This window comes from Chroicocephalus ridibundus, chromosome 10 (genome assembly GCF_963924245.1).
Source record: "Chroicocephalus ridibundus chromosome 10, bChrRid1.1, whole genome shotgun sequence".
In the NCBI taxonomy this organism is placed as follows: Eukaryota; Metazoa; Chordata; class Aves; order Charadriiformes; family Laridae; genus Chroicocephalus; species Chroicocephalus ridibundus.
Window position 1 is genome coordinate 22,538,286 of NC_086293.1, and position 23,837 is coordinate 22,562,122.

The 23,837-nt window shown below is 52.2% G+C and overlaps 1 protein-coding gene across 2 annotated transcripts in view; it reads right to left on the bottom strand.

Moving 5' to 3' along the window:
* Positions 1-23,837, bottom strand: part of NCKIPSD (NCK interacting protein with SH3 domain) — a 55,030-nt gene that overhangs the window by 14,259 nt on the left and 16,934 nt on the right. Inside the window, exons 1-6 of one of the 2 annotated variants that reach the window (XM_063347781.1) lie at positions 22,991-23,293; positions 17,638-17,750; positions 16,644-16,845; positions 12,131-12,218; positions 9,223-9,851; positions 940-1,110 (exon numbers count right to left, since the gene is read on the bottom strand). In XM_063347781.1, the coding sequence (XP_063203851.1) occupies positions 940-1,110; positions 9,223-9,851; positions 12,131-12,218; positions 16,644-16,845; positions 17,638-17,750; positions 22,991-23,293 (1,506 nt within the window). Of the gene's footprint in view, positions 1-939; positions 1,111-9,222; positions 9,852-12,130; positions 12,219-16,643; positions 16,846-17,637; positions 17,751-22,990; positions 23,294-23,837 lie in introns of those variants that run through there. The other variant, XM_063347782.1, reaches the window with a different exon arrangement.

The window sequence follows — 23,837 nt, forward strand, 5'->3', positions numbered from 1 at the left end:
TAAAAAACCCATGACCCGAGAGGCACCTTCCTGAGCGTATCACGCAGTTACAGAGGGCAGCTCCAGGACTGCTCCCACCCCGAGAATTATTGTACATCTCCTCCCACCCCTAAACCATGAGGAAATGGTTGCACAAAATCCCCCTCTGCCTTGCCCTGCAGGGCCACCACGAGGCGGCACAGGCCGTACGATGAGTGACAAAAACACAGGCATTTATTACGCAAAAAAGTATCCGTTCTGCTCATGTCAGAACTGGACAGGAATACAAAATACATGCCAGAGAAAACCCCACACCGGCACCCGTAACACACCACGTCACTGCACTGCACGGCAGCTCCCACATCATGCCCCCCGTACGCAGACGGGCTTGTACGTGCTAGTGACAGCCCCGGGACAGGGCTCCCCACTGCTGCTCACTACGGGGATGCGCCTCTCCTGTACGCACGGAGGTGCTGGGATACTTTATACCGTCTCCCAAAAACAGCTTTAAAGCTCACTTTCAAGGTAACCAAAGAATTTTCTTTGCATTTAATAGGCCTCACCCTGCAGGTATTTCCCAGCCACAGAGGATGATTTAAAAGGAAGATGTTTTAAAATGGGACTGGTAGCGCAACAACCCTCACAGCAGGCTTCTAGGTTTTCTGTGGGAGGTTGGGTTTTTTTTGGAGGTCAGGGTTTATATTCTCCTGTGATAGGTAAATAGCACAGCCACCACGAAGAACGGCTCTGTAACTCTTTTCAGAGTGGAAGGTGGAGTGGAAGGCAGCTCAATACCGCTGCAGATCCCACACAGGAGGGCAGAGCTTCACACCGATGGCAAAGGATGCACAAGAAACCCGTGCCCTCTGAAAAAGCAGGTACGATGGCAACACAGAGGCGAAGGAGGTCAGAAAAAAGGAACTTCACCAGGTCTGTCTGTAAAGAGAGAAATTTACTCACCAGGATGCGAAGCAGCTCCTCCAGGTAGCAGCAGATGACGTTCTCATCCTCATAGAGCGCCCAGCTGCGCTGCTGAGCGTCGTCCTTGTGCCTGGCCAGATCTGCGAAGATCACCTCCAGACGCTGCTCGTCGTGGCAGATCTGTCCCGAGGGCAGCCCCGCGCTCAGATTCTGCACGATAGCAAAACCACTGGTTAGCGGGGTCCTGACAGCTAGCCGTTGTTTGGGTGCCTGTTTCCTCTAATCGTTGTCTGGGGACTGGCAGTTGACCTCATTCAGTCAAGAGCTGGCAGCAAAAAAACCAGCAAGTTTAAGACACATACGTCTCAGCTGTCATACTTCTGGGGCCTCCGCCTGCCTCCTTTCCTTGCACAGCTAATGCAGCGAGTGAACCAAAATAGGCGCCAGAACCAGCGCACGAGTCAGAAAGTCTTTAAATCCAAGCTGTCACCATCCTGCTGGAGCATTAGCTGCCTTCTGAGGTTATTCAAGAACCCAAGAAACCTCACCCAAACAAAGCTACCCTTTTTTCTTATTGCATTTAGTAACCTAAGGCTGATCCAGGCAAGCCAATGTCCCCAAAGCCACAGGAATTTGTTCCCGAGTCCCTCCTAGATCACATAACTGTAACCTTTTAGCACACACGCACATCACAAACTTCTCCCCTTCTCCTTGCAGCACACCAGAGGGTGTTTGCAGACCACCACCGGCTCCCTGCCTGCCCTGGGGAGGGCGAACACTGCAGGAAGGGGAATGCTCATGTCCTATCAGAGAGGAACTTAAGGCAAGGAGCCAACTCAGACGACCACAGCCCTCTGCACATTTCATTGTACTTAGAGGAAAACCCAAACTGCTTGGCACGATGCTCAGTGCCACCTAAACCCTCGTTCTCCCTTCCCAGAGGGCAGCTGAACGACGCCGCATCTTTTATGAAAGCGATCCAGCCTGCGCCAAAAACGTGGGGCAACCCAACACCGCTGAACCTGGAGGTACTCTATTATCCCCCAATAAAAAAAATAAAACACTGGTTTCCTTCTAGGTGCGGGCATTGAGAAGCCCTTCAGAGGACATGCTGTAGGCTCTGAAAATCACCCTGGGAATGGGGAAAGCCAAAGCAGCCTGGCACGGGCCAGGACGGCCGCCAGGCAGCAGCTGAGCACAGCTCCAGGCTCACCCCCAGTAAAGCAGATGTGTCCTGGACACCAAACCACCACGCTGTACAGCTGCCTCCAGGAAGAAGTTCCTTCCGCTGCCCCCTCCCTCCAGCCTGAAAGGGACAAATCTTGCTGTAATCCTTGTCTTGGGAGCAAGGGCTTGCACGGCACTCTGCACGCCAGCTGCTCAGTACCAGGTCTGCCATCTTCTGCAGCAAGGACGGGAACCAAGTCATCTTGGGCTGCTTTGGTTCTGCTTTCTTCCAAACAGCAGAGCTCAACCACCGCTCACAGAGATTCAGACCAACTCAGCAAATCTTACTGCATGTACTCCTTTCTCAAATTGCTGTCAACGGCAGCCCCACCACTTCTACCTCCTACATAAGCCTTGCCACGAAGGCTTCAATCTTCTGTTGTCTTTCCGACACTTTTCCTTCTCCTTTGAGAGAGAGAGGAGCAGTCAGGCAGCAGCCAACCTGCCCCGACAGCTGCTGTGGTCTGTGGTTTAGGATAAGCCTCTAGGACCCAAGTACATCATATGAACTACCTGTTTTCCCAAAAGCAGGGCAAGAAGGCGGGACCAGCATGTGGAACCAGGCTGATTACAGGTGACGAGCCCAGGCACCATTAAGAGAGGTAAGGATTAATTTGCAGAAGAACTTAAATTATATACACAGGGGTTTGGCAGCAGTGACAACAAGCAGCAGGAGATCAGCGAGGTGGAAGAGAACTGAGCTCAGAAATTCAAACAACGGGGAAAACCCACTCACTGAGACCAAACCCTTAACAATTTCTGGATGAAGCTGTCTTGCAGCGTGCAGTGAACAAGTCATGATCATTCAGTGCGAAAAAAGGCCTTTTCACCGCCACCGGCCAGGACACCCTGCTACTGCACCGTGTCTTCTCCTGGAAGCTGGAGAAGCCTTAGTCCTGTCCTGGCGCAGCTCCTTCCAACGGGGACAGCAAGCCTCGAAGCAGACCTCACATTGCAAGCAGAGCAGAAGGACTTCGTACAGAGGCAAGAGCCTGTGTTTTGTGTCAGTGGTGACACACGCACAGTCGCACACCCACAACACCGGCGAGACTGCCGAGTGCGGGAGCAGCACCCTGCGCACCCTCCAGCCCTTCCTGGGAAACCACCCCAGGTTTAACCGTAACGCCTCGCCTGCTTTACTAGAGACAGAAATGTTAGCCATTTTCTTTGGGGTATTTGGGGTGTGAACTCATTGGAACTTCAATTCAGTGCTTCGATTATTTAATAAAAAAGTATTCTTGTTGTCACTGCTCATTACATAATTTTTGTCAGGCAGGTAACGAAGGAAGGAGCGTGCTGCTCCAATGCAAGCCTCTGCACGCTCTTCAAATTTCGTGAGGCTGCGAACGGCAGCAGAAAACCAGGTAAGCAGCTGTGAGAAAGGATGGCAGCTTTCAGGAGCTGAGCACAAAAGCAAGAGAATCTCCCTCTGAATGGTGATTTATCGCAGAAGCAAATACTTTAATCAGGAGACTCGCTTGGTCTTGCCATCTCCTCCTCTGTTTAGGAAGGCCTACGACACCGCAGTGTCACCTGCCTGTCCTCGTGCATCCCAGCTGCCTGGGAGAGGATTGTCCATTTATGTACCTTCCTCCTCCTCAGCAGAGCAGGGCAGCGCTGGTCCTACCTCAGCCCACTGCTGGGACGTCTTTTTGGATGAGCGTTTTAATGAGTACTCGTTTTAACGATCAATCTGTTCAGCCTCTTATCACTAATCTGCTTCCTCCAATCCTTCATCTGCAGCCCTTAACGACTCCACCGAGTATCAAGCTCCTAATGGACTTGGATGAGATCAATCCATTAACAAGCTCTTCAATCTGACCGGAGTAACTACACCACACACCGCCTCGATGCGCTCTCAAGCGCTATTCTCAGCCCTCCCACCACCGTGGTCAGATCTCTGCTTATTAAACATCTTGGCAGCTACTACAACCTGTCCCCTCCTCATACGGCCATTTCCAGGAATCTGCCGCAGAGCCCATAAAGCAGGAGGAGGTTTCGGTATTTCTAACGACGCCACTACACGTTATCTTGCTGCTTCAAACCTTCTACCTTTTTTTCCTGCTCCCAGCCCAGCAGCACAAACCGCTGGAGGGATTTTGTTCCTCCTGAGCAGCCCAAAATCATTTTGGGAACCTCGTCACACCCACACTGCTCAGAGGTGGTCACGAAATCACATAATTTTTCAGAGTTGGAAGGGACCTCTAGAGATCATCTAGTCCAACTCCCCTGCCAAAGCAGGACTGCCCAGAGCACATCCCTCAGGGCTGCATCCAGGCGGGTCTTGAAAGTCTCCAGAGAAGGGGACTCCACACCCTCCCTGGGCAGCCTGTTCCAGGGCTCTGTCACCCTCACCGTAAAGAAGTTTTTTCTCATGTTTGATCGGAGCTTCCTATGTTCCAGCTTGTGCCCGTTACCCCTCGTCCTGTTACTGGGAACCACTGAAAAGAGCCTGGCTCCATCCTCCTTAAACCCACGCCTGCCACGCAAGCCCAGCTGCCATCTGGCCAAGCTCTTCCTCCCGTTTCTTCCTCACCCCCTCCCATCCCACCATCAAGCATGGCGGATCACCCGTGCCACGGGTACACACACACCTACCAGCAGTTTCCCTCCAGATGAGCCCAGATCCACCTCAGGTACACGATACAGCAGGGTTTTAAATGTGTTTCAGGGGGACTGCTCTGGGAATTCCCCCCTCCTCTGGGCAGCGAACCGTTCCCACTACAGCACCATCGACGACAACCAGGCGGCTAACACTGCTCCCGACACCGCAGACCGCCAGGCTCCTCGGCAGCCACTCCGCCAGATGAAACACAGTGCGAGAGAGACGCCTGGCTTCAGCTGAGCCAAGCTTCCCAAGACAGGCCTTTCCCACGCGCTCTTTGGGCAGCGGCAGGTCTGCTGCTGGCTGGGCACGCCGGGGACGCAGCCCCGTGGCGCGGAGGCCATGCCTGCCCTGCACGGACCTGCGGGGAGTCACGGGGACGGGGGAGCACTTGGCCGTCAGCCACCACGACGGCTATCCTTCGGTAAGGTCTCCGCAGCCTTCCCTTTTCAGGTGTCCCGAAGCACATTTGCTCCGCAGACGTGCTCGGCAGCGGCTCTCTCTGGATGAGCGTGGCCCGTCTACAGCCCAGCTGAGATGGCTGCGCGTGGAGACTCTGGCGCACACCTTCACAAAGGCTCCTCTAGCAATCAGCGAGCAAAGGGCTTGCCTAAGCACTAATGCATTCCTCCCACCCTCCAGATTCACTTTTGTTACAGTATTTCACTAAGGAGGAGCCCTACAGAGGCACGCCAACAGCCCAGCCAAGGCCTTGGCCTTGAAAGCGCTGGCCCTGCTGACCTTCCCATTGTCCCAGCCCAGCAGAGGGACAAAGCGCCCGCAGGGAAAAGCTGAGCCCCAGAGCCGCGTTTGTGTCTTGTCAAAAGCAAGTCTCCTCCAAGCAAAGCCGAATCAATGAACGAACGGGAACCGCAGGCAAGCGGCAGCCCACGTGGATTCGGGGGAAGGAGAGGGAGCTCAGCCACATCAGCCACAAGGTTTGTCAGGGCTCGTTGGGGACAACAGGCGGCCACCAGGCGCTGGTGATGTGCAGCTGAGAGCAGGTCACAGCCCAGCACTACAAAGGAAACCCCCTCCAGACATACATCACCTCCCACACCAACTTCCTAACTTGTTCCTCCATCTCCAACACATCCAAGAACCGTTCGACCCCACCCAACAGCCTGGGCTGATGTATAAAACCGAACTGAATTACACACCTTTGTCAGCAGTTTTCAAGCTTAAATTTAAGGCAACCAGAGATGGGTCTGAGTCACGAATGCAACACAGCAATGCTAATTCAATAAAAAGCAGATAAGTGCTTTCTAAGCGCTCCCTCTCAAGGCGTAGCTAGCTTGTGTATTAGGCAATTTTGCTTGCCTCACACTCAGATTAATAAATCCTCAAATCGACCTCTCTAGATAAGATGTCTACGGTACTACGCCCTCCTCTCAGACAGGAGATAATTCAGCAGAGCTGAAGGCCATCGCATATCACCAATACATACTAATCCGAGTGATCCTCTAGATGCTTGAAAACCAGGCGGCAACTATATTATCTTTAGTTACATCCAAATTTCAAACGAGTTCCCATGAAAGCCAGTTCCAGTTTAGGCAGTCACTGCAGCAATGCCTTTGAAAAGGGGTTTAATTTCCCTTTGCGCATCTTGCACAGCCACCCTGGCACTCATCAGGAACCGGCTCAAGAACAAGAAGAGGAGCCATTTCCAAGGCCAGGCCAAACCCTGACACAGGGAAGCCAACTCAGCACGGTTGCTCCTGCAGATCAGGCTTCCCCAAGTAGCATGGTACCTCTGGAGCATCTTTCCTAAGGTGTGAGCACCTCAGCACCCTCCTCGTCTTTGCTGTTTCCCCCGCGTAGCCTCATGTTACCTCTCTACAAGCAGGAGCACGACGCTGTCCCAGCAGAAGGGTCTTTTCTTCTCGTGAAAACACGTGCCTGGGCAGACTCCACGCTGGAGGACCAGCAAGGTAAATAAGAGGGAAGGTGCCACTGGAATTCAACCTTCAGAAAGCACTGGGGATAGGAGCGAGGTAATGGATTCTGGAATTGATTTAGTAAACCAGCGATCTGACTTCAAATCAAGACTGGAATAGGAATAGAAAGGATATAACTAATTAAAGAACATGATACAAAAGGTTGAAGCAGGTATGATATCTGCTATGAGCAGAGCAAAGCTTTAAACCAAAGCTGGTCTCTCGCTCTGTTTAAGGAAGTGGAAGAAAAACCTGGAAAAACACACAAAAGAACTGACCACGTATTTGCATGGATTGGGGTGTAGAGGGATTTCAGAAATTACAAATTAAAGGAAAAAAAAAAAAAAGCCCTTGACCTAGAACTGACGACTCAGCAACAATTACACCCCTGAGATCGTGGAATGATTTGGTGTAACGAACAACACAAAGTCAACAATAACGATTTAAACTCCGCTAGTGAAGCTACAGCGGTGCAGCCACCCCACAACCACACGCGACTGCCCTTCCAGCTGTTAGAGCTGGCTCTCCACGCCAGGCGAACAACCCCGCCTGGCGCCAGGCCTCCACCTGGCAGCAGAGCTACATCTTCTGCGCGGGACAGGGAGGAAAAACCACACACAACCACAACGTTCGCACCCGGGCACTGCGCAAGCCCACCCAGGCTCTCCTTCTGAAAGCCGCACCGCTCAAGATCAGTATGATGAGGCATTACGAGATGGGACAGGACCTTCTGCTGTGTCTCCATGCAATACTGGGCATTTTTAAGTCCCACGGATGTCCTCGATGACAGATAACATATCAGCTACGAGTATAACATATCAGATCCATACTCGTCCCTGCACCGGCATCAGAATTTCTTCCCATCTTTTTCAGGCCAGTCTGCAGCGATGGCCATGAAATTGAGGTTTTCAAATCCCCTCCGCAGAAACCTGGCACTAAATCCCACTTCTGTGGAATTACGCTTATTGTATCCTGAGAACAAGTATTAAAGATAAAAAACAATACTCAAATTTTGTCCAAGGTGCAAATAACAGAAAACCGAACTCCTTAGTGTGCAATTCAGAGCCAGAACGTTTGCCTGAAACAGCTAATTTTATTTTTTTTTTGCTGAATCTAGATCGCACATTGACACGGTATTGTTATTGGAGTAGGAAGCAATTAACCGTTGGGTTATGGCCACAAACTGAGACCTCATGATTGCTTACAGGACCCTCTATTCAGGGCAGACAGTTAACCAGATTACAATTTGATCTAAAATTTGAATGTCATTAGTTTTCCATATTCAAATGCCTCCAAACAGTTCATTATAATCTTGCCATTAGCAATGGAACTCCAATCTTAGATGTTTGTATGAAGCGTCCTCCTCAGGGCTGTATTTAGCAAGTGGGAGATGAAATTTATTATCCCTCCAGCTCAAGCGGAGGGCTGCCCAGGTGCACTTCACCATTTCGACGGCTGCTGCAAGAAGCATCCTTTCATTTCCCTCCCTGTGTACCTGGAGCAGAGAAAGGAGGAATATACGATCGTTTTGGCATAAGGTTTATTTAGAACAAGCTCAAGATAACGCTCTTCCTCCGGTGGCTGAAAACCTACTCTTCCACAGTCTTTCAGGAAAAAAAAAAAGCAGGTCTGAGGCGTGTTATGGAATAGAGAGGTTTGCGCCTACAGAAACCTAGTTTTCGTCACTTTGACGAAAGACCAGGGCAGACATATAGAAGTTTCAGGTGCTCCGTTGTCAAAAGAGACAAGAACGCATGCGGATTTACAGTATGCATAGGTACGCTGAATCCACACAGAGGACAGGCAGCACCACAGAAGAAAACAAGTTTATACAACGCATTGTTTTATGAAAGGTTTTATACAGAAGCACTTACTGCGAAGGCTCCATTTTCCTCAGCTTGTATTTGTCCTGTTTATAACAGAAAATACCTCTTTAAAAAGTCACTGTTCATTTCTTTCTCCGAAAGAACCATAGCTGCCACAATGGTTCTCCGGGAGCTTCCCCTATCAGCGGTCACCAACTCACATCAGACCTTCCCCAGCGTACCTCAGATCCTGCCGCATCCATTCCCACCGCTGCTTTGTCACCGGGGCTGTCCCTGGGACCTGGAAGGTTGTCATCTCCCACCTGACGTGCTCATGTGGTTCAATTCACTGCCGTCCATCTCACCAGCCCCTCCCCAAACCACAGTCTCATCTGAGACACCCACCCCCGCACCACAGCCTACCAGTGCTTCCCAGCACCAAGGACCCTCTCAGCTGGTTTCACATCTCACACCCAGCTCCAAAAATCAAGGTCATGTCATACATCTGCAGCTCATTTGCAGAACAAACTCACCTGTTTTCCACGTCCCTGCTATCAGTACTCAGACCCGGTTTAAACCCCTGGTTCCCTTGGCTAGACGTTAACCCCATGGGTAACCCATCTCTCCCCTTTCCTTTGGGATCTCCCTGCACTTCTCATCCCAAATGTTAGGAGAGCTCATAACACCCTCTGCCCAACACTAGGAGGTGGTTTGCAGCAGCCCCCTGGCCCAGCCCTGAGCATGTTACCTTACTCTCCACCACGGAGATGAGAATCTGCTCCATGATGCTGCTGGTTGCTGGGACGGAGGTCTGGATGTGGCCGATGACCACGCCGATGGCCACGCGGGACAGCTCGTAGCTGAGGTGGGTGTTCCTGCGCACCAGCTCGATCAGTTCGGCACCTATTGTCTTGGGCACGGATGCCACCAGCCCACTGGGTTCTGCTGGCACTGGCTCCGCCACAGCTGCCTTCTTATCCTCCAGGCAGAGGGAGTTGAAAGCATCCAGGCTTGCAGGTGGCACTGGGGCAGCCTTCTTCACCTGAGAAGTCTTCTCCCCATCCACCGTGTGGGACCTTTGGGTCCCCGCTTCAGCTGGCGGTGCCGGGGCAGCCCTCTTGGTCTGGGGCGATTTGCTGGCCCCATCTTTTGGGGAAGTCCCATAGCGGGAGTGGGTCACAGAGCCGGTGTCCAAATTGCGCGTGATGGTGGTGTGGACGCTCCGGCTTGGGACAGGGGGTGGGGTGTTGGCAGGGCTGGAGGTGGCCGTCGGGAGAGCAGTCTCTGACGCGGAAGAAGCGGTGTACAAGGTATCCAGGGACGTCGTGCTCATAGAGGAGGCACTAGAAGCTGACCCAGGGATAATTTCAACAGCGTCTGAAAGGGAACAATTAAAAATGCCTTAGCAACAGCATCAAAGGAAAAAAAAAAAAAAAACAAAAAACCACCACACAAATTGCTACAGTGAAGTCCATTAAAAGGCTCATTGTGCATGCGACCAGAGCAGTTTAACTCCTCTTCCTGCCTCACTTATCTCAAAGCAAAATTGTAACGGTTCTCTCTGGAGCATTCCCGCACAATCACCTCTTCAGAAAGGGGAAAACCACCCTATTGAGATGAATACCCTTCAAAGGGCTTAGTGTTTCATGCAGGGGAAGAGAGGGAGGGGGGGACAGGACTAAGGGACAGAAAAGTCTTTTCCCCCTGGCTTAGGGAGGGCCTTTTTCTGCGTTCAGGATCTCAGCTCTCGCTTTTGTATGATGGTGCCCGAGAACTGCAGGACACGAAAGGCTTCAGCCCACGCCTCCCCCTTGCACGAACCTCACTGACAGCACACCACGGTGCACACACCACGGTGAAGGAAACATCTGGCTGACAACACCTCTGGTCTCTCCCTTTCAGCACTCCCCGACATTCGACCGGGAGCCCTGCAGCCCTGCCGGCAGGTACCGCTTTCACAAGCCCCCACGTTACCTGCTCTACTGTATTTCTCCCCCCACCCCTAGTTTTGACTAGCTCTAGCAGCGTTAGCTGTCCCACCTTCCAAGGGAAAAAATCCACTACAAGTAAAGAGGTGTTAAGATTTTTCTTTCCTTTAACGTGTTCTAATATATATTTTTGCTAAGCCTTATCCATTCATTTCTAGGGGGCAGAAATGTATCCAAGTCCTTCCATGACTACGAAAAACAGTTACTTGGGCAAACACTGGGCTACCTTCATCTAGGGCTTCACGAGAGCAGCTGATGTTAGTGCTGGAAGAGAAGCAGCCCAGCTCTCAGGGAAGGCAGTTTCCCCCACCAAAGGAAGGGCCATTGGGACAGACGTGTGAAACGCCTTCGCTGCACCTCGGCAGGCAACTCCAGCCCTTCCTGCCCCATTGGTCTTGGGAGCCATGGGCAGGGACACCTCCCACCAGACCAGGCTGCTCAAAGCCTCATCCAGCCTGGCCTTGGACACCTCCAGGGATGGGGCAGCCACAACTTCCCTGAGCAACCTGGGCCAGGGGCTCACCACCCTCACAGTAAAGAATTTCTTTCTAATATCTAATCTAAGTCTCCCCTCTTTCAGTTTAAAACCATTTCCCCTCATCCTATCACTCTGCTCCCCGATCAAGAGTCCCTCCCCAGCTTTCCTGTAGGTCCTTTAGGGACTGGAAGGGGCTCTAAGGTCTCCCTGGAGCCTTCTCTTCTCCAGGCTGAACAACCCCAGCTCTCTCAGCCTGTCCTCACAGCAGAGGGGCTCCAGCCCTCGGATCATCTTTGTGACCCTCCAATGGACTCGTTCCAACAGTCTCATGTCCTTCTTGTGCTGAGGGCTCCAGAGCTGGATGCAGTAACTCCAGGTGGGGTCTCACCAGAGCGGAGCAGAGGGGCAGAAGGGACAGAGAAGCTCCTGCCTTGGCCCCATGGTCCTGCTCTGCTCTGAAGTGCTCATGACCAGCAGCTCCCCTGCTTCTGGGCAGCATACGCATGGCTGTGCCCCAGTATTTATTTCCACTCCTTACAGACACGAGCCACCAATTTTCTGGAAATCTCATCCAAGCACTGTACAAAGAAAGCACCCGACAGACTGGGAGCCAAAAGCAGACTTGACCTTGTCCAAAAAGCACTACCACTGAGCTCCCCCTGGTGAACCACCACGCTCTGCATGCCAGGGAAAACTCCCTCTGCCTTTCTGGGAGATGGCCACGCTGTCTGTGGGAGAAAGAACACCCACAAGGATCTTAAATCACCGAGGCTGTGTGCTGGCCATGTTAGCCACGTGAGCAGGCAGAGAGTTTGCTCCTCGGAAAGCACCACGTTTCCCAGGGCCACCAGCACTGGAGGGCCAGGAGGATGCCGTACCTGGCATCCCTCCGCAGGTGCCAGGCTGCCCAGGCCCTCCTGGATCAGGGGGGACATGAAGGAGCACTGGCTGCCAGCTCATTATTGTGACCATTAAAACCTACAGAAATTTAAGAGAGATAGATACACACACACACACACACACATATATATATATATATATATATAAAAGGATATAAAACCTATAGGAATTTAGGATATATATATATAAGGATGCCCTTCTAAGCACAAAGAAAAAGTATCGGGGTACCCTGACTTATATTGCCCAGTGTCTGTTTCACGCCCAAGATCTGGAAAGCAGTTTGTCCTTACTTTTAATAGGAGCAGCAATCTGTGCATTCTTGCGTTTCTCCGGAGGTGGGGGGGTGACAGGAGCAGCACGCCGGGGCTGTGGTGGGATCTATAAGGAAAGATTTCAGAGCAATCAAAGGAGGTTGACAATAAAGACATTCTCTGTTACGAAACCTTCTTTCTTGCGTGCGCGTGTAGGTTTGTCCTTACATCTCTCTCATCATTCGGGTAAGTTTTCTCAAGAGGACAGATATTAATAGGCGGCTTCCTAGAAGAACAAAGCAGGACTCAAGCCTGCTTCATCCCCTCCCTGTGACAGGCAAAGCAGCCCTTGTTTAATTGCTGTGTTCAGCAGCACACAGCACACACGTCGTGTAGACCTGTCAAGCATTTACTCCTCCTTTATTCCAAACGCAATCCCACACACTCACCATGACTCCACATTACTCTCAATAGCTCCGCAGAGGCTGCAAACAGAGCGCGTATTTAGACACCCTTCTGGAGAGATCCATTACATCAGCTACAAATACCCTTGCAGAAAGACAAAGCCAAGGACTGGAGACATGTAAATGCCTTTTCCATGCTTTCAGAGCTATTTCTGCTCATGCAGGGAGAAAATAGGGCTAGACCTTCTGTGCAATGCTACGCTACCTAGAGCAAGACCCGCTGGGAAAAGCTTTTGCCAGGGAGTTGCATTAACTCTTCCCATGGGGTGTTTCTCCTGTAAGTCTCCTCTGCTGGGAGCACCGAGCCAGCGGCGTACGAGCCCCAGACCCAGATTCCTACTTTCGGATCCAAACACCATGATCACCGATGTCACTTTCACCCAGGACCACTGCGGGGAGGTGTAACCTCAGGGTTAACCTCTGATCAGTAAGATGCGGCTGAACACCGTGGCCAAGCGAGGTGGCAGCACGTTGCACCAATACTCTGTCCCTCGCATCCCAGGAGCTCAGGGTCAGGAGACTCGGTTCAGGGTCTCTTAGGACTCTTGCAGGCAGCGGGCTCTGAATTGCCACACTTCCCTGTTTTTATGGGATATTGCAATCGCTGCCTGCAGCAAAACTGCCCAGGGCAGCACGGGAAGGGAGAGGAGGTGATGGACTAAATGTCTCAGGTAGCCCAGGTTGAAGCCAGCTGGAATCTACAGTGACACGCGGGCCACCACACTGTGCCAATTTTCCAGGTTTGTTTAGCCATGGAGGAGATGTTTTTCTGTGACCTGTCAGTGCTGAACAGCCCCATAACGCCGCGCAGGGCACAGAGGAATGCCAGGCGCCGCAGCGAAAATCTGAGACAGGCTCCTGAAGGATCTCCATTTTAAATAGCTCAGAACAAGGAGAACAAAAAAAAATTATACTTTTCCCCCCGCTCCCCCCCGGATCCAGGAAGGGCAGAAACCTCCTCTGAAATGGGAGCAAAGATATTCCTAGAAATAAGACACCTTCGGGAGCCACCTTAAATTTTCAAGGCTCGATGCCAAAAGCTGACAATACGGCGCTCACAGCCCGTGTCTGGAGCCCACCAGACAAGTGAAGGCACAGCAGCCCGCACAGCTTACAAAGACTTTTAAAAAGGGACCTCTTGGTCCCTTTCTCCCACCCAACACCTAATACATCCAACCTTTTACTATGTCACATAACAAGTCGCTTCTAAACAAGCGCCTTTAGCCTGTGGATTAGTACGAGATACTGCTGCAGATGCCCAGCCTGAGCTCTTCTGCTCTTGTCAATCCATCCCACATTGTTCTCTGGGTAAAACGCTATATGATACTTGCATTACAGCTTCAAAAATGATCCGTGCCGGTCCGAAAAAGAGACCGCACAGCTGAGAGAGGCCAAGCGGATCAGGAAGGGTCTCTGCATCGCGTGGTTGGAAGGCTGGTCCCAAATCCGGAAAGCTCAGCTGTGCTAAAAGCAGAGCCCTCTCTGCGGAGCGCTGGAGCTAACAGCACGAGTCGGAGCCGCTTGGCACGGCACGGCCACGATTACAGAAGCAGTGGGATTTAGCAGACAGGCAGGCTCAGAGCTTAGAGAAGCAGCGTGACATTATTTGGAGACAGCTAGGGCTGGGCCATTCTGGAATATTTCCATGGCTTCATTAGCCATTCCAAATTTACCACGCAAGTTTAACACAGCTATTACGGACTAGTGCTTAAATTAATAGATGTACACCTAATGTTAGCCCAGAGCCCTGCCAGCCTCATTTAGACGCCCACACACTGCAGTCCAAGCGGCGAGAACATGAAGCATCACACAAATTTCCCCGTGCTGGTGCCTGCCTGAGTCGCAAGGGGTAACCGATGGCCATCCCCTCCCTCCACCCCACATCCCAGCCACTGCATGGGGCCAGAAGGAGGATGTACAACACCAAACCCCACCAAGGGAAGGGGAGGAAAGGGGAGAACACATCCTCTGTCCAGCTGCCACGGGGAAGGTGACCACGCAGGAGTCCTTGCCTCTCAGATCCCTCCTGTCCAGAGGGGAGAAGAGGAGGGACATTGACAGAGAAACACCTACACACATGTTAAAAGCCTTCCTTTCTCCAGGCCTCTACAAGGGGGCTGTGAACTTCCCCAAATCCATGGATTTTACACATGTGCTTCCCTTCCTTTTCCATTTTGCAGGGACTGCTAGCAGAGGCTCTGCTCCCGGCGCTGCTTGGGACAAGAGCTGACTCAACCAGAACACTCCCATCCCATTCCCAGCACAGACCACCACCACTCCTTCAACGCTAACTCCTGGGAATTATGCTAGTATAGTAGGAACCTTTAAACAAACAAACAAAAAAAAAACCCCTAACAAAACCCAAACAAACAAAAAAACCAAACAACAACCCCCCACCCACCACCTCCTCCAGGCAAACGCTGCCAAGCCAGACACACGGGTCTACAGCAGAGGCTTCTGGAGATGAGCACTACAAGCCCACTGAGCATTCACAGATGCAGCAGGCTGACTAAAATACTCCGAGAGCCCAACCTCCCCGCTCGGCAGCTGGTACATCACTGCCCCAGCTTCCCACCTCACGCTAGCTACGGAGGAGCTGACGAGAGGCCCAGCGTGGGTGCCACCAGCAAGTCCTTCAGTCAGTTCAGCCCTTGGGAAGCAAAGCCACCGGCAGGAAATTTGCACTTCAAATTTTGCTGAAGTTTTCAGATGCAAACACTGAGCACACTCGAAAATCCAAAGGAGTGAAAAAGCAGGTCCCAAGACCTCTGCTTCTCCAGAGTTAGTGAGAAAGTTTAGGTTTCTGTAGGTCTCCCTTCGGGCAGCTGCACAACCAGTGGAAGAAAGCAATGCTGCTTCCTCCGCTTTCAAAGCACACAGGAACTCCCTCGACCGAGCTGTTAAAAGTCTCAAGGAGCCCTTTCAGCACAGGGCAAAGCTGGAAGCCCTTCGACTGCATCCTCAGTGCCACCCAGACAGAAACAGTTCTCTGTCAGGCGAGGAACCTGGCAAGTGACCAAACCGCAGACCAGATGAAGACGGGGAATCGGCAGGGAGAACGGGCCGCGAGGTGCTCCATTCGCTTAGCCCGTAACGCACGGGCTTGAGAACGCAGCTGGTTTGGCTGCCCAGAAAAGAAAATTAATACCGAGGAGAAAAACGGGGTTTGTAGGGATTGCCGTGTTCTGCATGAGCCAGGTCTACCTTTCATCTCTGCAGACTCACAATTCTTCAAGCGTAAAACAAGCCTCATCTGCTAGGAGTGACAGCGTATCAGTACCTTATAAACACTGCCTCCAAACACTTATCCCAGACAGATGAAGAAAAACTACAGTGCACGTGTTCATCTGTAGGAGAAAAAAAATAAATATCTCCATGCTCATCCTTGCTCGGCGCCTTTAGCCCTAACACCCAGCTATTCCCACACAGTGTAATCGGCCACATCATTCATCCCCAACAACCGCTGCATCCGTCCTGGGCTACTTCTTTGAAGCCTCGCTGGCGCCGCACAGTAACCTTGGAACTGTCTGACACTTGTGATAACAAAGAATCTGCTCTACATCATATTTCCTGCAATTTACCTTTAATACGTCATGACAAGGAACATCCAGACAAAGCAGGATCTTTGGGTTTTTTGTGTTTTGAGTAGTAAAAATAGGCAGCCATAGCAGATACTTAAGGACCCAAGGTCTCCTGCAGATTTAACAAGGGGGAAACACAAAGCAGTGCTGAGTGCTCAGAGGGAGTTCTGCTGCACATGTCAAAACTGGTTTTGAAAGTATTCTCTGGGGAGCTTGCAACTCTTTCAGAAAGTTGTCAAGAGACAGTCGCTCAATCTAGAGAGGATCTCGCGTGTCTCCATGAAACCATGGGCCCTCAAGGATCACAAAAAGCACCACAAGTATAAATGGCAGAGGGACTGTTCCAGACTCCTTAGATAGAGACAGCATCAGTTTACACTGCAGTAACTCCAGGTAAGCAGCACAAACACTTGATTTGTGACTTCAGCTGCAAAGGTGTTTTAATGAACAGGAGAGTGATGTCATATCACCAAAGGGGGAAGCTAGAAAGCGTCCAGCCTCTGTTACCTGATAGGGACCTTCATCCTCCTCCTCGAACTCGGTGTTTGGAAGACTGTGATGTCTCTCGTATCCCGTCCGGCAGACCCCGTTGGGCTGCCGTGCCACATCCAGGTGGTGATCGCTGGAGGACTGTGTCATAACCATCCCCTGCGGGGTGGGAGAGTGACCTTTGCGGGACACGGTCTCCTTCCGATGATGGATTAGTTTTCTGAAACGGAATGATAACGTCAGGAACAGCAAAGCTAAAGGAAGGGAGTGACTGTGCTGCAGCATATAAATGATATATTTAAATGATTTATTGCATTTGGGCTATATATACCAAAATGGGTTACGTTACTCTGAATTCCAACTCCAGTTTCATTAACAACTAAGGAAGCACTTCTGGGGGAGGAAGGAAGAGGCCTTGCAAGAGCCCATGATTTATTCATCAGCTCGCTGGAGAAAAATGCCTCTTCCTCGAGGGAGAATCACATATTGCATTGCAAGCTTCAGAAACTGCCTGCACTTTAGAATCACTGTTCAGCTGAGATTAAACCAGCGTGCCTCGGCGCAGAATGTGAGGTGTCAGAGAAAAACAAAAATTCTCCTCACAAGCAATTACTGAGAACATACTAAGGACCTCGTGCCACATGCCAACAGCCTCTACGATTCCCAGCTGATAAAGAGGAAAAAATGCATTTGGAGAGGTTCTGGATTTCTCCTTTAAGCCTACAGGGTGGCTGAGAGTCCCCTCCTCTTTACACGCACGGGGACAGAGGGGGAGACCGAAGCACCGCTTTGCGGGACACGGTTGACAGGAGGAGCTGCACCAGCCAGCTCAAACACGGGGAAGCTCTCTGAGCACATGGGCACTCTGCAGCACAGGGACTGAACTCAACCATGTCCAACTTCATCCCCAAGAATTAAAAAAAAAAAAAAAAAAAAAAAAAAAAAAAGACACCAGCACCACACACTGACCACCCTCCACCTGCCAGCTCTCCCAGACGCCCGTCGTACTTACTGGAGGACATCTCTCTGCTCCAGGTTGTACTTTCCCCCATTCTTCATGGCCGCGTTGTGCACAGCCTCGATAGCACGGTCAATAGACTGGAGAACCACATCTTGCTCCAGCACCTGAGAAACACAACATCCCACACGTTACTGTGCTGCTTCAACTGCGGTTCTTCTGCAGCAGAGCCCCCAGTACGGGAAACCCACGTAGCAGGAACCGCACGAGCCACATGGCCAACAAAGAGCTCCCAGAGCCAGAACTCCATCTTAGCACCATCTCACTTTTCCCTCCTTCCTCCAAAGGAAACTTTTGAAGCCGTGCTTCAAACTGAGTGTGCCCTTTCAAGGTTTATGGTTGGAAAACAAAGTCGCTGCTGCGAGCACCAAAGTCCAGAGATCATGACAGGAACGTGGGGCAGAGCTTCAGGACCACGCAGCAGCCCGGAACATTCAGCCTGACGCAGGGAGGTTTCGAGATCCCACTGCAAAGCCCAGCTTATCCCAAGCTCAATTCTTTCTGCTCTCGCTGCCCTGCTACGGGCCAAATACACAGTTGTGAATGTTACAGACCAAGTCAAAATCTGGCGGCCTTCACAGTCTGTTGGCTCTGGGTTCGTGTTTTTACTTGCTTTTTTTCCTTGATGGTTTTTATACTTGTTTTGCAACTTGGAGCGCCTTTTCCAAATCTCCACCCAAACTGTCATGGCAACATTTATTCCTCCTGCCAGCCAGTTTAGGACTGGTTACTGCAGCTGAAATAAACACCAGCCTTAGAGCAAGAAATACCAAAGCTCATCATTCCCCGGGGCTTCGGCAGGAGGCTGGGAGAGCTGTGGCGGAGGGAAGGCAAAGCAGGTTTCCACACTTGGGACGTTCTTCAAGGCTTTGTTTATCAACAGTTGACTCACCTTCGGAAGAAAAGACCTACAGGACTAAAGCTAAAGGCAAAGGACGTGCTACCGAGTCTTTGCCCTGGGTCCAACAGACCTACAGGTCTGCACCATCCCTTCGGTACCACCACCGGCAGCCGCAGCCCGAGCGGGCGGCGGGGAGGGAGGGGGCAGGAGATAAGGGCAACGCTTGGACTCCAGCGTTCACTGCAGCTGTTTGAAGGCTAAAACCCCCCTTCATCTTCCCTTGCTTTGCCCCCTCCCTGCATCACAGCAACCATTTCTCCAGCCAAGGAGCGGCTGGAATCTCATCAAGAATGCACCTTAATTGGCCTTAGGGGGCTGCCGAGCAGCAGAAGGCAAGCCCTCCCCGCCGGGGCCGAAAGTACCTGCCTCCATAGCACTGGCATGCAGTTTTCTGATAACACGCTATGTATTATTTATATCCTGATTAATTACTAAACCAAATGTGAATTAACAGCAACTGCAGACTGTGGGGGGAAGAAAACCCAACCTCTAAACAAGGTGGGGATGAGAGGCCCCTTCTGCCATGCTCAGCTTTGAAAAAGAAAAATTTAGGAGGTTTTCTTGATGGTTTGTTTTCCCAAGAAAGAGAGAGAGGGAAGAAAGCAACTGGGGAGAGCTTTAAAAAAATAAAAACTGGTGTGTTAAAATACATCTGCCAAATTTCTTGAAGTATCAGATCAAAGACAAAACCAACACTCAGAACCCAGCTTTGGCACGAAGCCCCCACGCAGCCCCGTATGACCCAGGGAGCGTTTCACCACCTCTAACTACAGATCTAAGTAAGGAAGTGGAGCAAAGCTCACTTGAACACGTTTAAAGGAGAATTGGAAGGAACGGCAAGTTATCTCAGAGAATGTGCCTAATTTTCTGCGAAGATAAGGGAAAATTACAGCAAGCTGCACGTTTCCTCTAGGGAAGGGGAGCAGCGCCGAAGTCTCCAGCGCTCCAGAATGGGAGTGCCCGTGCTGCTGCGAGCACTGGAGACCCCTGCCCCCTGCACAGCCTGCCCGCCTTCATGCTGCTCCCACCCCAAAATTCAACACAGCTCCTGCTACAGCCTCTGAACGCCCGCCGTGGTGTACTCCCTCATCCCCCACATCCACCACCACCCCCTCCAAACCCCCTCCACGAGGGGCACCCCTTCGCGCTGCCTTCTCCCACCCTCCCCAGCCCTTCACCCGTGTGGGTTTCCACCTCTCTCAGTCTGATCTTCCCAGGGAAGATGGCAGCACAGAGCGCTGGATCCTGCGGAAGGGCTCGGCGCCTCTGCCCTCTTCCAGAGAGCACATCGACACCTTCCACAGCCCGCAGGAATCCACAGGCTGGAGCCACGGCTCGCTGCGCGATGCCATTTGTCATGGAGAGGGCGCTTCTTTTCTGATAAAACATGGCATTTTCACACTAATGCAGCAGCGCTGTGACAACCGGCTTTTAGCTGCTGTGCTCTTTCCTTTGTTTCTGCTCCCAAACCCTCTATTAGCAGGGCCCTGTCAAAAGGGCTGGAATAAAAAAAAGGCAGCAATAACTTGCCACTTGCACTTTATGACATTGTTGATGCTGCTCGTAAATCATCTCCTCCTCCCTTGGGTCTTCAGCACAGGGGCCGCCTCGCATTCGGGGTTTGTAGGACACCCAGCATTGGGGACCCCCTGCACTATAGTCGTAAACTTAAAAAATAGAAATCGGTATTGTGGATAAATCGTGTGATTAGAACGGACAGGTACACTTCCCGGGCTAAGCAAAATGGCATTGCTTTGTTTGAAGAGGATGGACAAAAAAGCACGATGCAGTTAAAAGGAGCGTGGATTGTGCGGGGGTGAAAGTCAGGTTTGCCGCTGTCTCACCTACAATCGCCTTCTCCCTAGGACTCGAGGGATGAGCAATTCGGGATAACGCACGTGCCTCGCCGTTCTCCCCATGCAGTTTAGGGAGACCAGTCACTCCGCAGTGCTGGCAGGGTGTTCCTGCCTGCATCCAGCACCTGCTCCCGAGGATGCTCCCGAGGATGCAGGCAGGCAGAGACCCTGAGCAGCAGGGCCAGGCGGCGCCTGTCCCCACCTCCTCACACACCGGGGGGCAATCCTGGACGCACAGGGCTCTACGGCCTGGAAGAGAGAGGTCACAAACCGGCACCACAGAAACGGAGCAGAGCCTTTGAGCTCAGGCGGGAGAGATGGGCGCTCAGCAGCCCACTCTCGCCCCCACAGGGCCCCGAGCTCAGATCCAGCCCCTACCCCCTCCCACGTTCCAGGATACGGAGATGAAACCCTGCTCATCGCAGACTAAGCTACAGCTCACACGGATGCAGGGGAGTGCATGGAAAGGGCACGGCTGTATGGCGTGTTGTCAGAGGAGATGTACCACGTAAAGCCCAGGAATCCAGCTGGATTTACTGAAGCTGTGCCGGTAACCGCAGGGGTGGGGGCTGGCAGAGCCCCGAGCGGCTGCTGCAGCGCGCTAGCTCTTACCGACATCCTTCACCAGTGGCACAGCCATGCCAGCGTCTCCTGGACGGCGGAGAAGGCGGCAGGGACGGTGCAGTGACGGTGGTGGAAGGCGGCAGCTCTGCGTGCCCAGCCTGAGGCGGCGAGCGCTGGGGTCTCCTCGGTCGGCGTGGGGTGGCACAGCTACCAGGAGGTGGCCGAGAGGCATCATCAATAGGACACCACCTTCTGCCCAACGTACGGTGAAAACAGAGGGGTGTTCTGGCACATTCACGTGGCATCTCACACCACAAAGGAGTGACCGCCACTCCCTCTATCAGATATTTCTGGTTTCATCAAATAAAACGCTGCAGCAGAGAAATGCTGGGCTCTATAAACAGCCTGTCACGACCAGCCTGGCTACACGGAGAGGCAGGGGAAGAGCAGAGCGGTGACCCCTGACGATCACTGGCTAGTCTGGCTGATGGGGTGCTGGATCAGAGACAGGCCGGCACCCTGCAGGCGAGCTGCCCTGCGGGAGCAAGTTACAGCTCAATTAGAGCCACGAATACCAGCCAGGAAACAGAATTTCTTCTTTTCTAGCCCAGCATAGGAGAATCACAGAAGCATCAATAAATCATTACTTCCTCTCTCCTCGCTAATAACACGAGCAAACAAAGGGTTTCCCCAGAGCCCGCTGCCAATTTCCTCCTGCCCCCATTCACAGGAGGGGGCTCCGCACCTGACGGAGGGCAGAGCCAGACCTCAGCGCTGCCCTGGGGGGCTCTGCATGGCCCCCCTCTTCCCGAGGCAGGCGGGGTAGGATGCCCTTCCCAAGGCCAAAGCCAGGCTTTCGAAAAGCATCCCGCCAGGGCGTCTCGGGGGTAGCACAGCATGGCTGTGCACGGGCAGGGATGCATTTGCCCCCGTGGCTCCCATTGCTCCCATCCTCACTGCCCCGGGAGCAGCCTCCCCAAAGACAGCGCGACCTCCACTCCTGCTCCCCCGGGGCTATTGACAACGTCACCTCCCTCCCTCTCCATTTTGATTCCTTCCACACGTACCGCCGGTGTTTTTTAAATGCACTCACACAGAAGAACTTGCTCAACAGTCTAGAATAATCATACCTTTCAGAAAAGCATTTTCTAGACAAACAGGCTGACAGCTGCATCAGCCCCGACAGGCTGAGCCACCCTGCGTGCGCGAGACTCCCACATTTATGAAAGTGGCCCATTAACGTACGGCAGCCTTTTCCTTGCCTCTGCAGGGGGCTGATCCAAGAAAACATGACTTTTTTTTTTTTTCCTCCTGCCTCCCCAGTTTTCAGTGATCAAAGGCGTTTGCTCTCCTGGGCGTGCGGGAATCGGTGCCCTCGTTCTTGCGGCTGCTGTTGCAGCCATAGGGGTGCCCAGGCAGGGCTGCTGATTTTCACCCTCGGGCCATTGCTCTCACAACACCACAACAAAAGACAGACAAAGTTTTGTCTCCAGTGACAGCTCAGTTCTCCACGCAGCTGCACTGACACCGGCCACTGCCGAAATTAGGGTATTTATCCTGCTGGCTTGCACAGGCTGGCTCTTTGTTACTCAAGTCAGAGACAAACGCCACCTCTTAGGTCACACGCCACTCGTCCCCAGTCACCGCCAACCGTCTGCGGGCTGTATTCCTTCCAGATTTAAATGACCGCTGCGGCAATGTACAAAAATCAACCAGCCTTTGTCTCTGGCAGCGCGGAGTACCAGATACGGGTTCCTCCTCCTGAACCACACGGCTCAAACAAATGGGCTGAGTCTGGGGTTCTGCATCGCTGTGGGAAATTCAGCTCCTTCCTCCTTTTTGCCGCCCCAATCAGAATTTTTTACTCCCCAGGCTGTTGCCTAAGAGCTGTGCATTAACTTATTCTTGTCGACAAGAAGATATTGTGCCTTGCGGCACTTAAAAATGCGTGATAAAAATGCAAGTGAAACAATGGGCAACTGTCCTGGTTATTGAGCAAATAAGATAAGAAAAGCTCCAAACAAACCTGCAGCATCTCTGACTTGCTAGCGAGCGAACAAAGACACGGCTGAGCTCTTCTGACAAAGAGGCAGCCCAGAAACAGATCTGGAATTCCTGCTGATATGCTACGGTGGGTTTCTAACAGATCGGTGTTTTTCCGCGGTGTGCTGGCAGCAGCCGCTCGAGCGGACAGCCTGCGCAAATGAGAAATGAAGAGAAAGGAAAGCCGGGGAAAGGGCTTAAGTTGTGCAAATCGTGCTAACGCAAAAGCCAGAGCTCCTGGCGGAAGAGACAGACCAACTAGGGACAGTACGGGCACGAGCGGCATTCGGAACAAACCAAACCCTGAAGGCAGCAGAGGGATGCACAGCAACCAGACTTCAAACGATTCCTCTCCTGGGAGCAGAGAGAAGGGGGCAGAGACACGCGAGGAACAATGAAACGCATGCAACCCACCACTGCACGCTTGTACTTCCCGAGGTGGAAACGCTCCGTCCTGGGTCTCTCCAGCCACGCTCAGACCCCGTCTACCGGCCAGGATGATCAGAATCGGCCACCGATTCCTTCCCCTCGCAATTCTGCGCCCTCCAGTAACCAGAACATGTCCGTTCAGCCAAAACATGGCTAAGAGGATAAAAGCAGAGACAGAAGTTTTAAAAATAAAGCACTCACACATACTTACATATCTTGCTGGTCTCTGCTGCCTTAATTCTTACTCCTCTCGATGCTCCAGGGGACTTCTCTGGCTCAGCCTGTCCCAGGCGAAGAGCCGCCAGACAACAGAGCTGCCCCTCTCTTCGGGGTTTACCCGTTCAGCATCCTTTTGGCACATAATTGCCGAGCCAAGTCAATATCAGACTTGCATCTGTGCA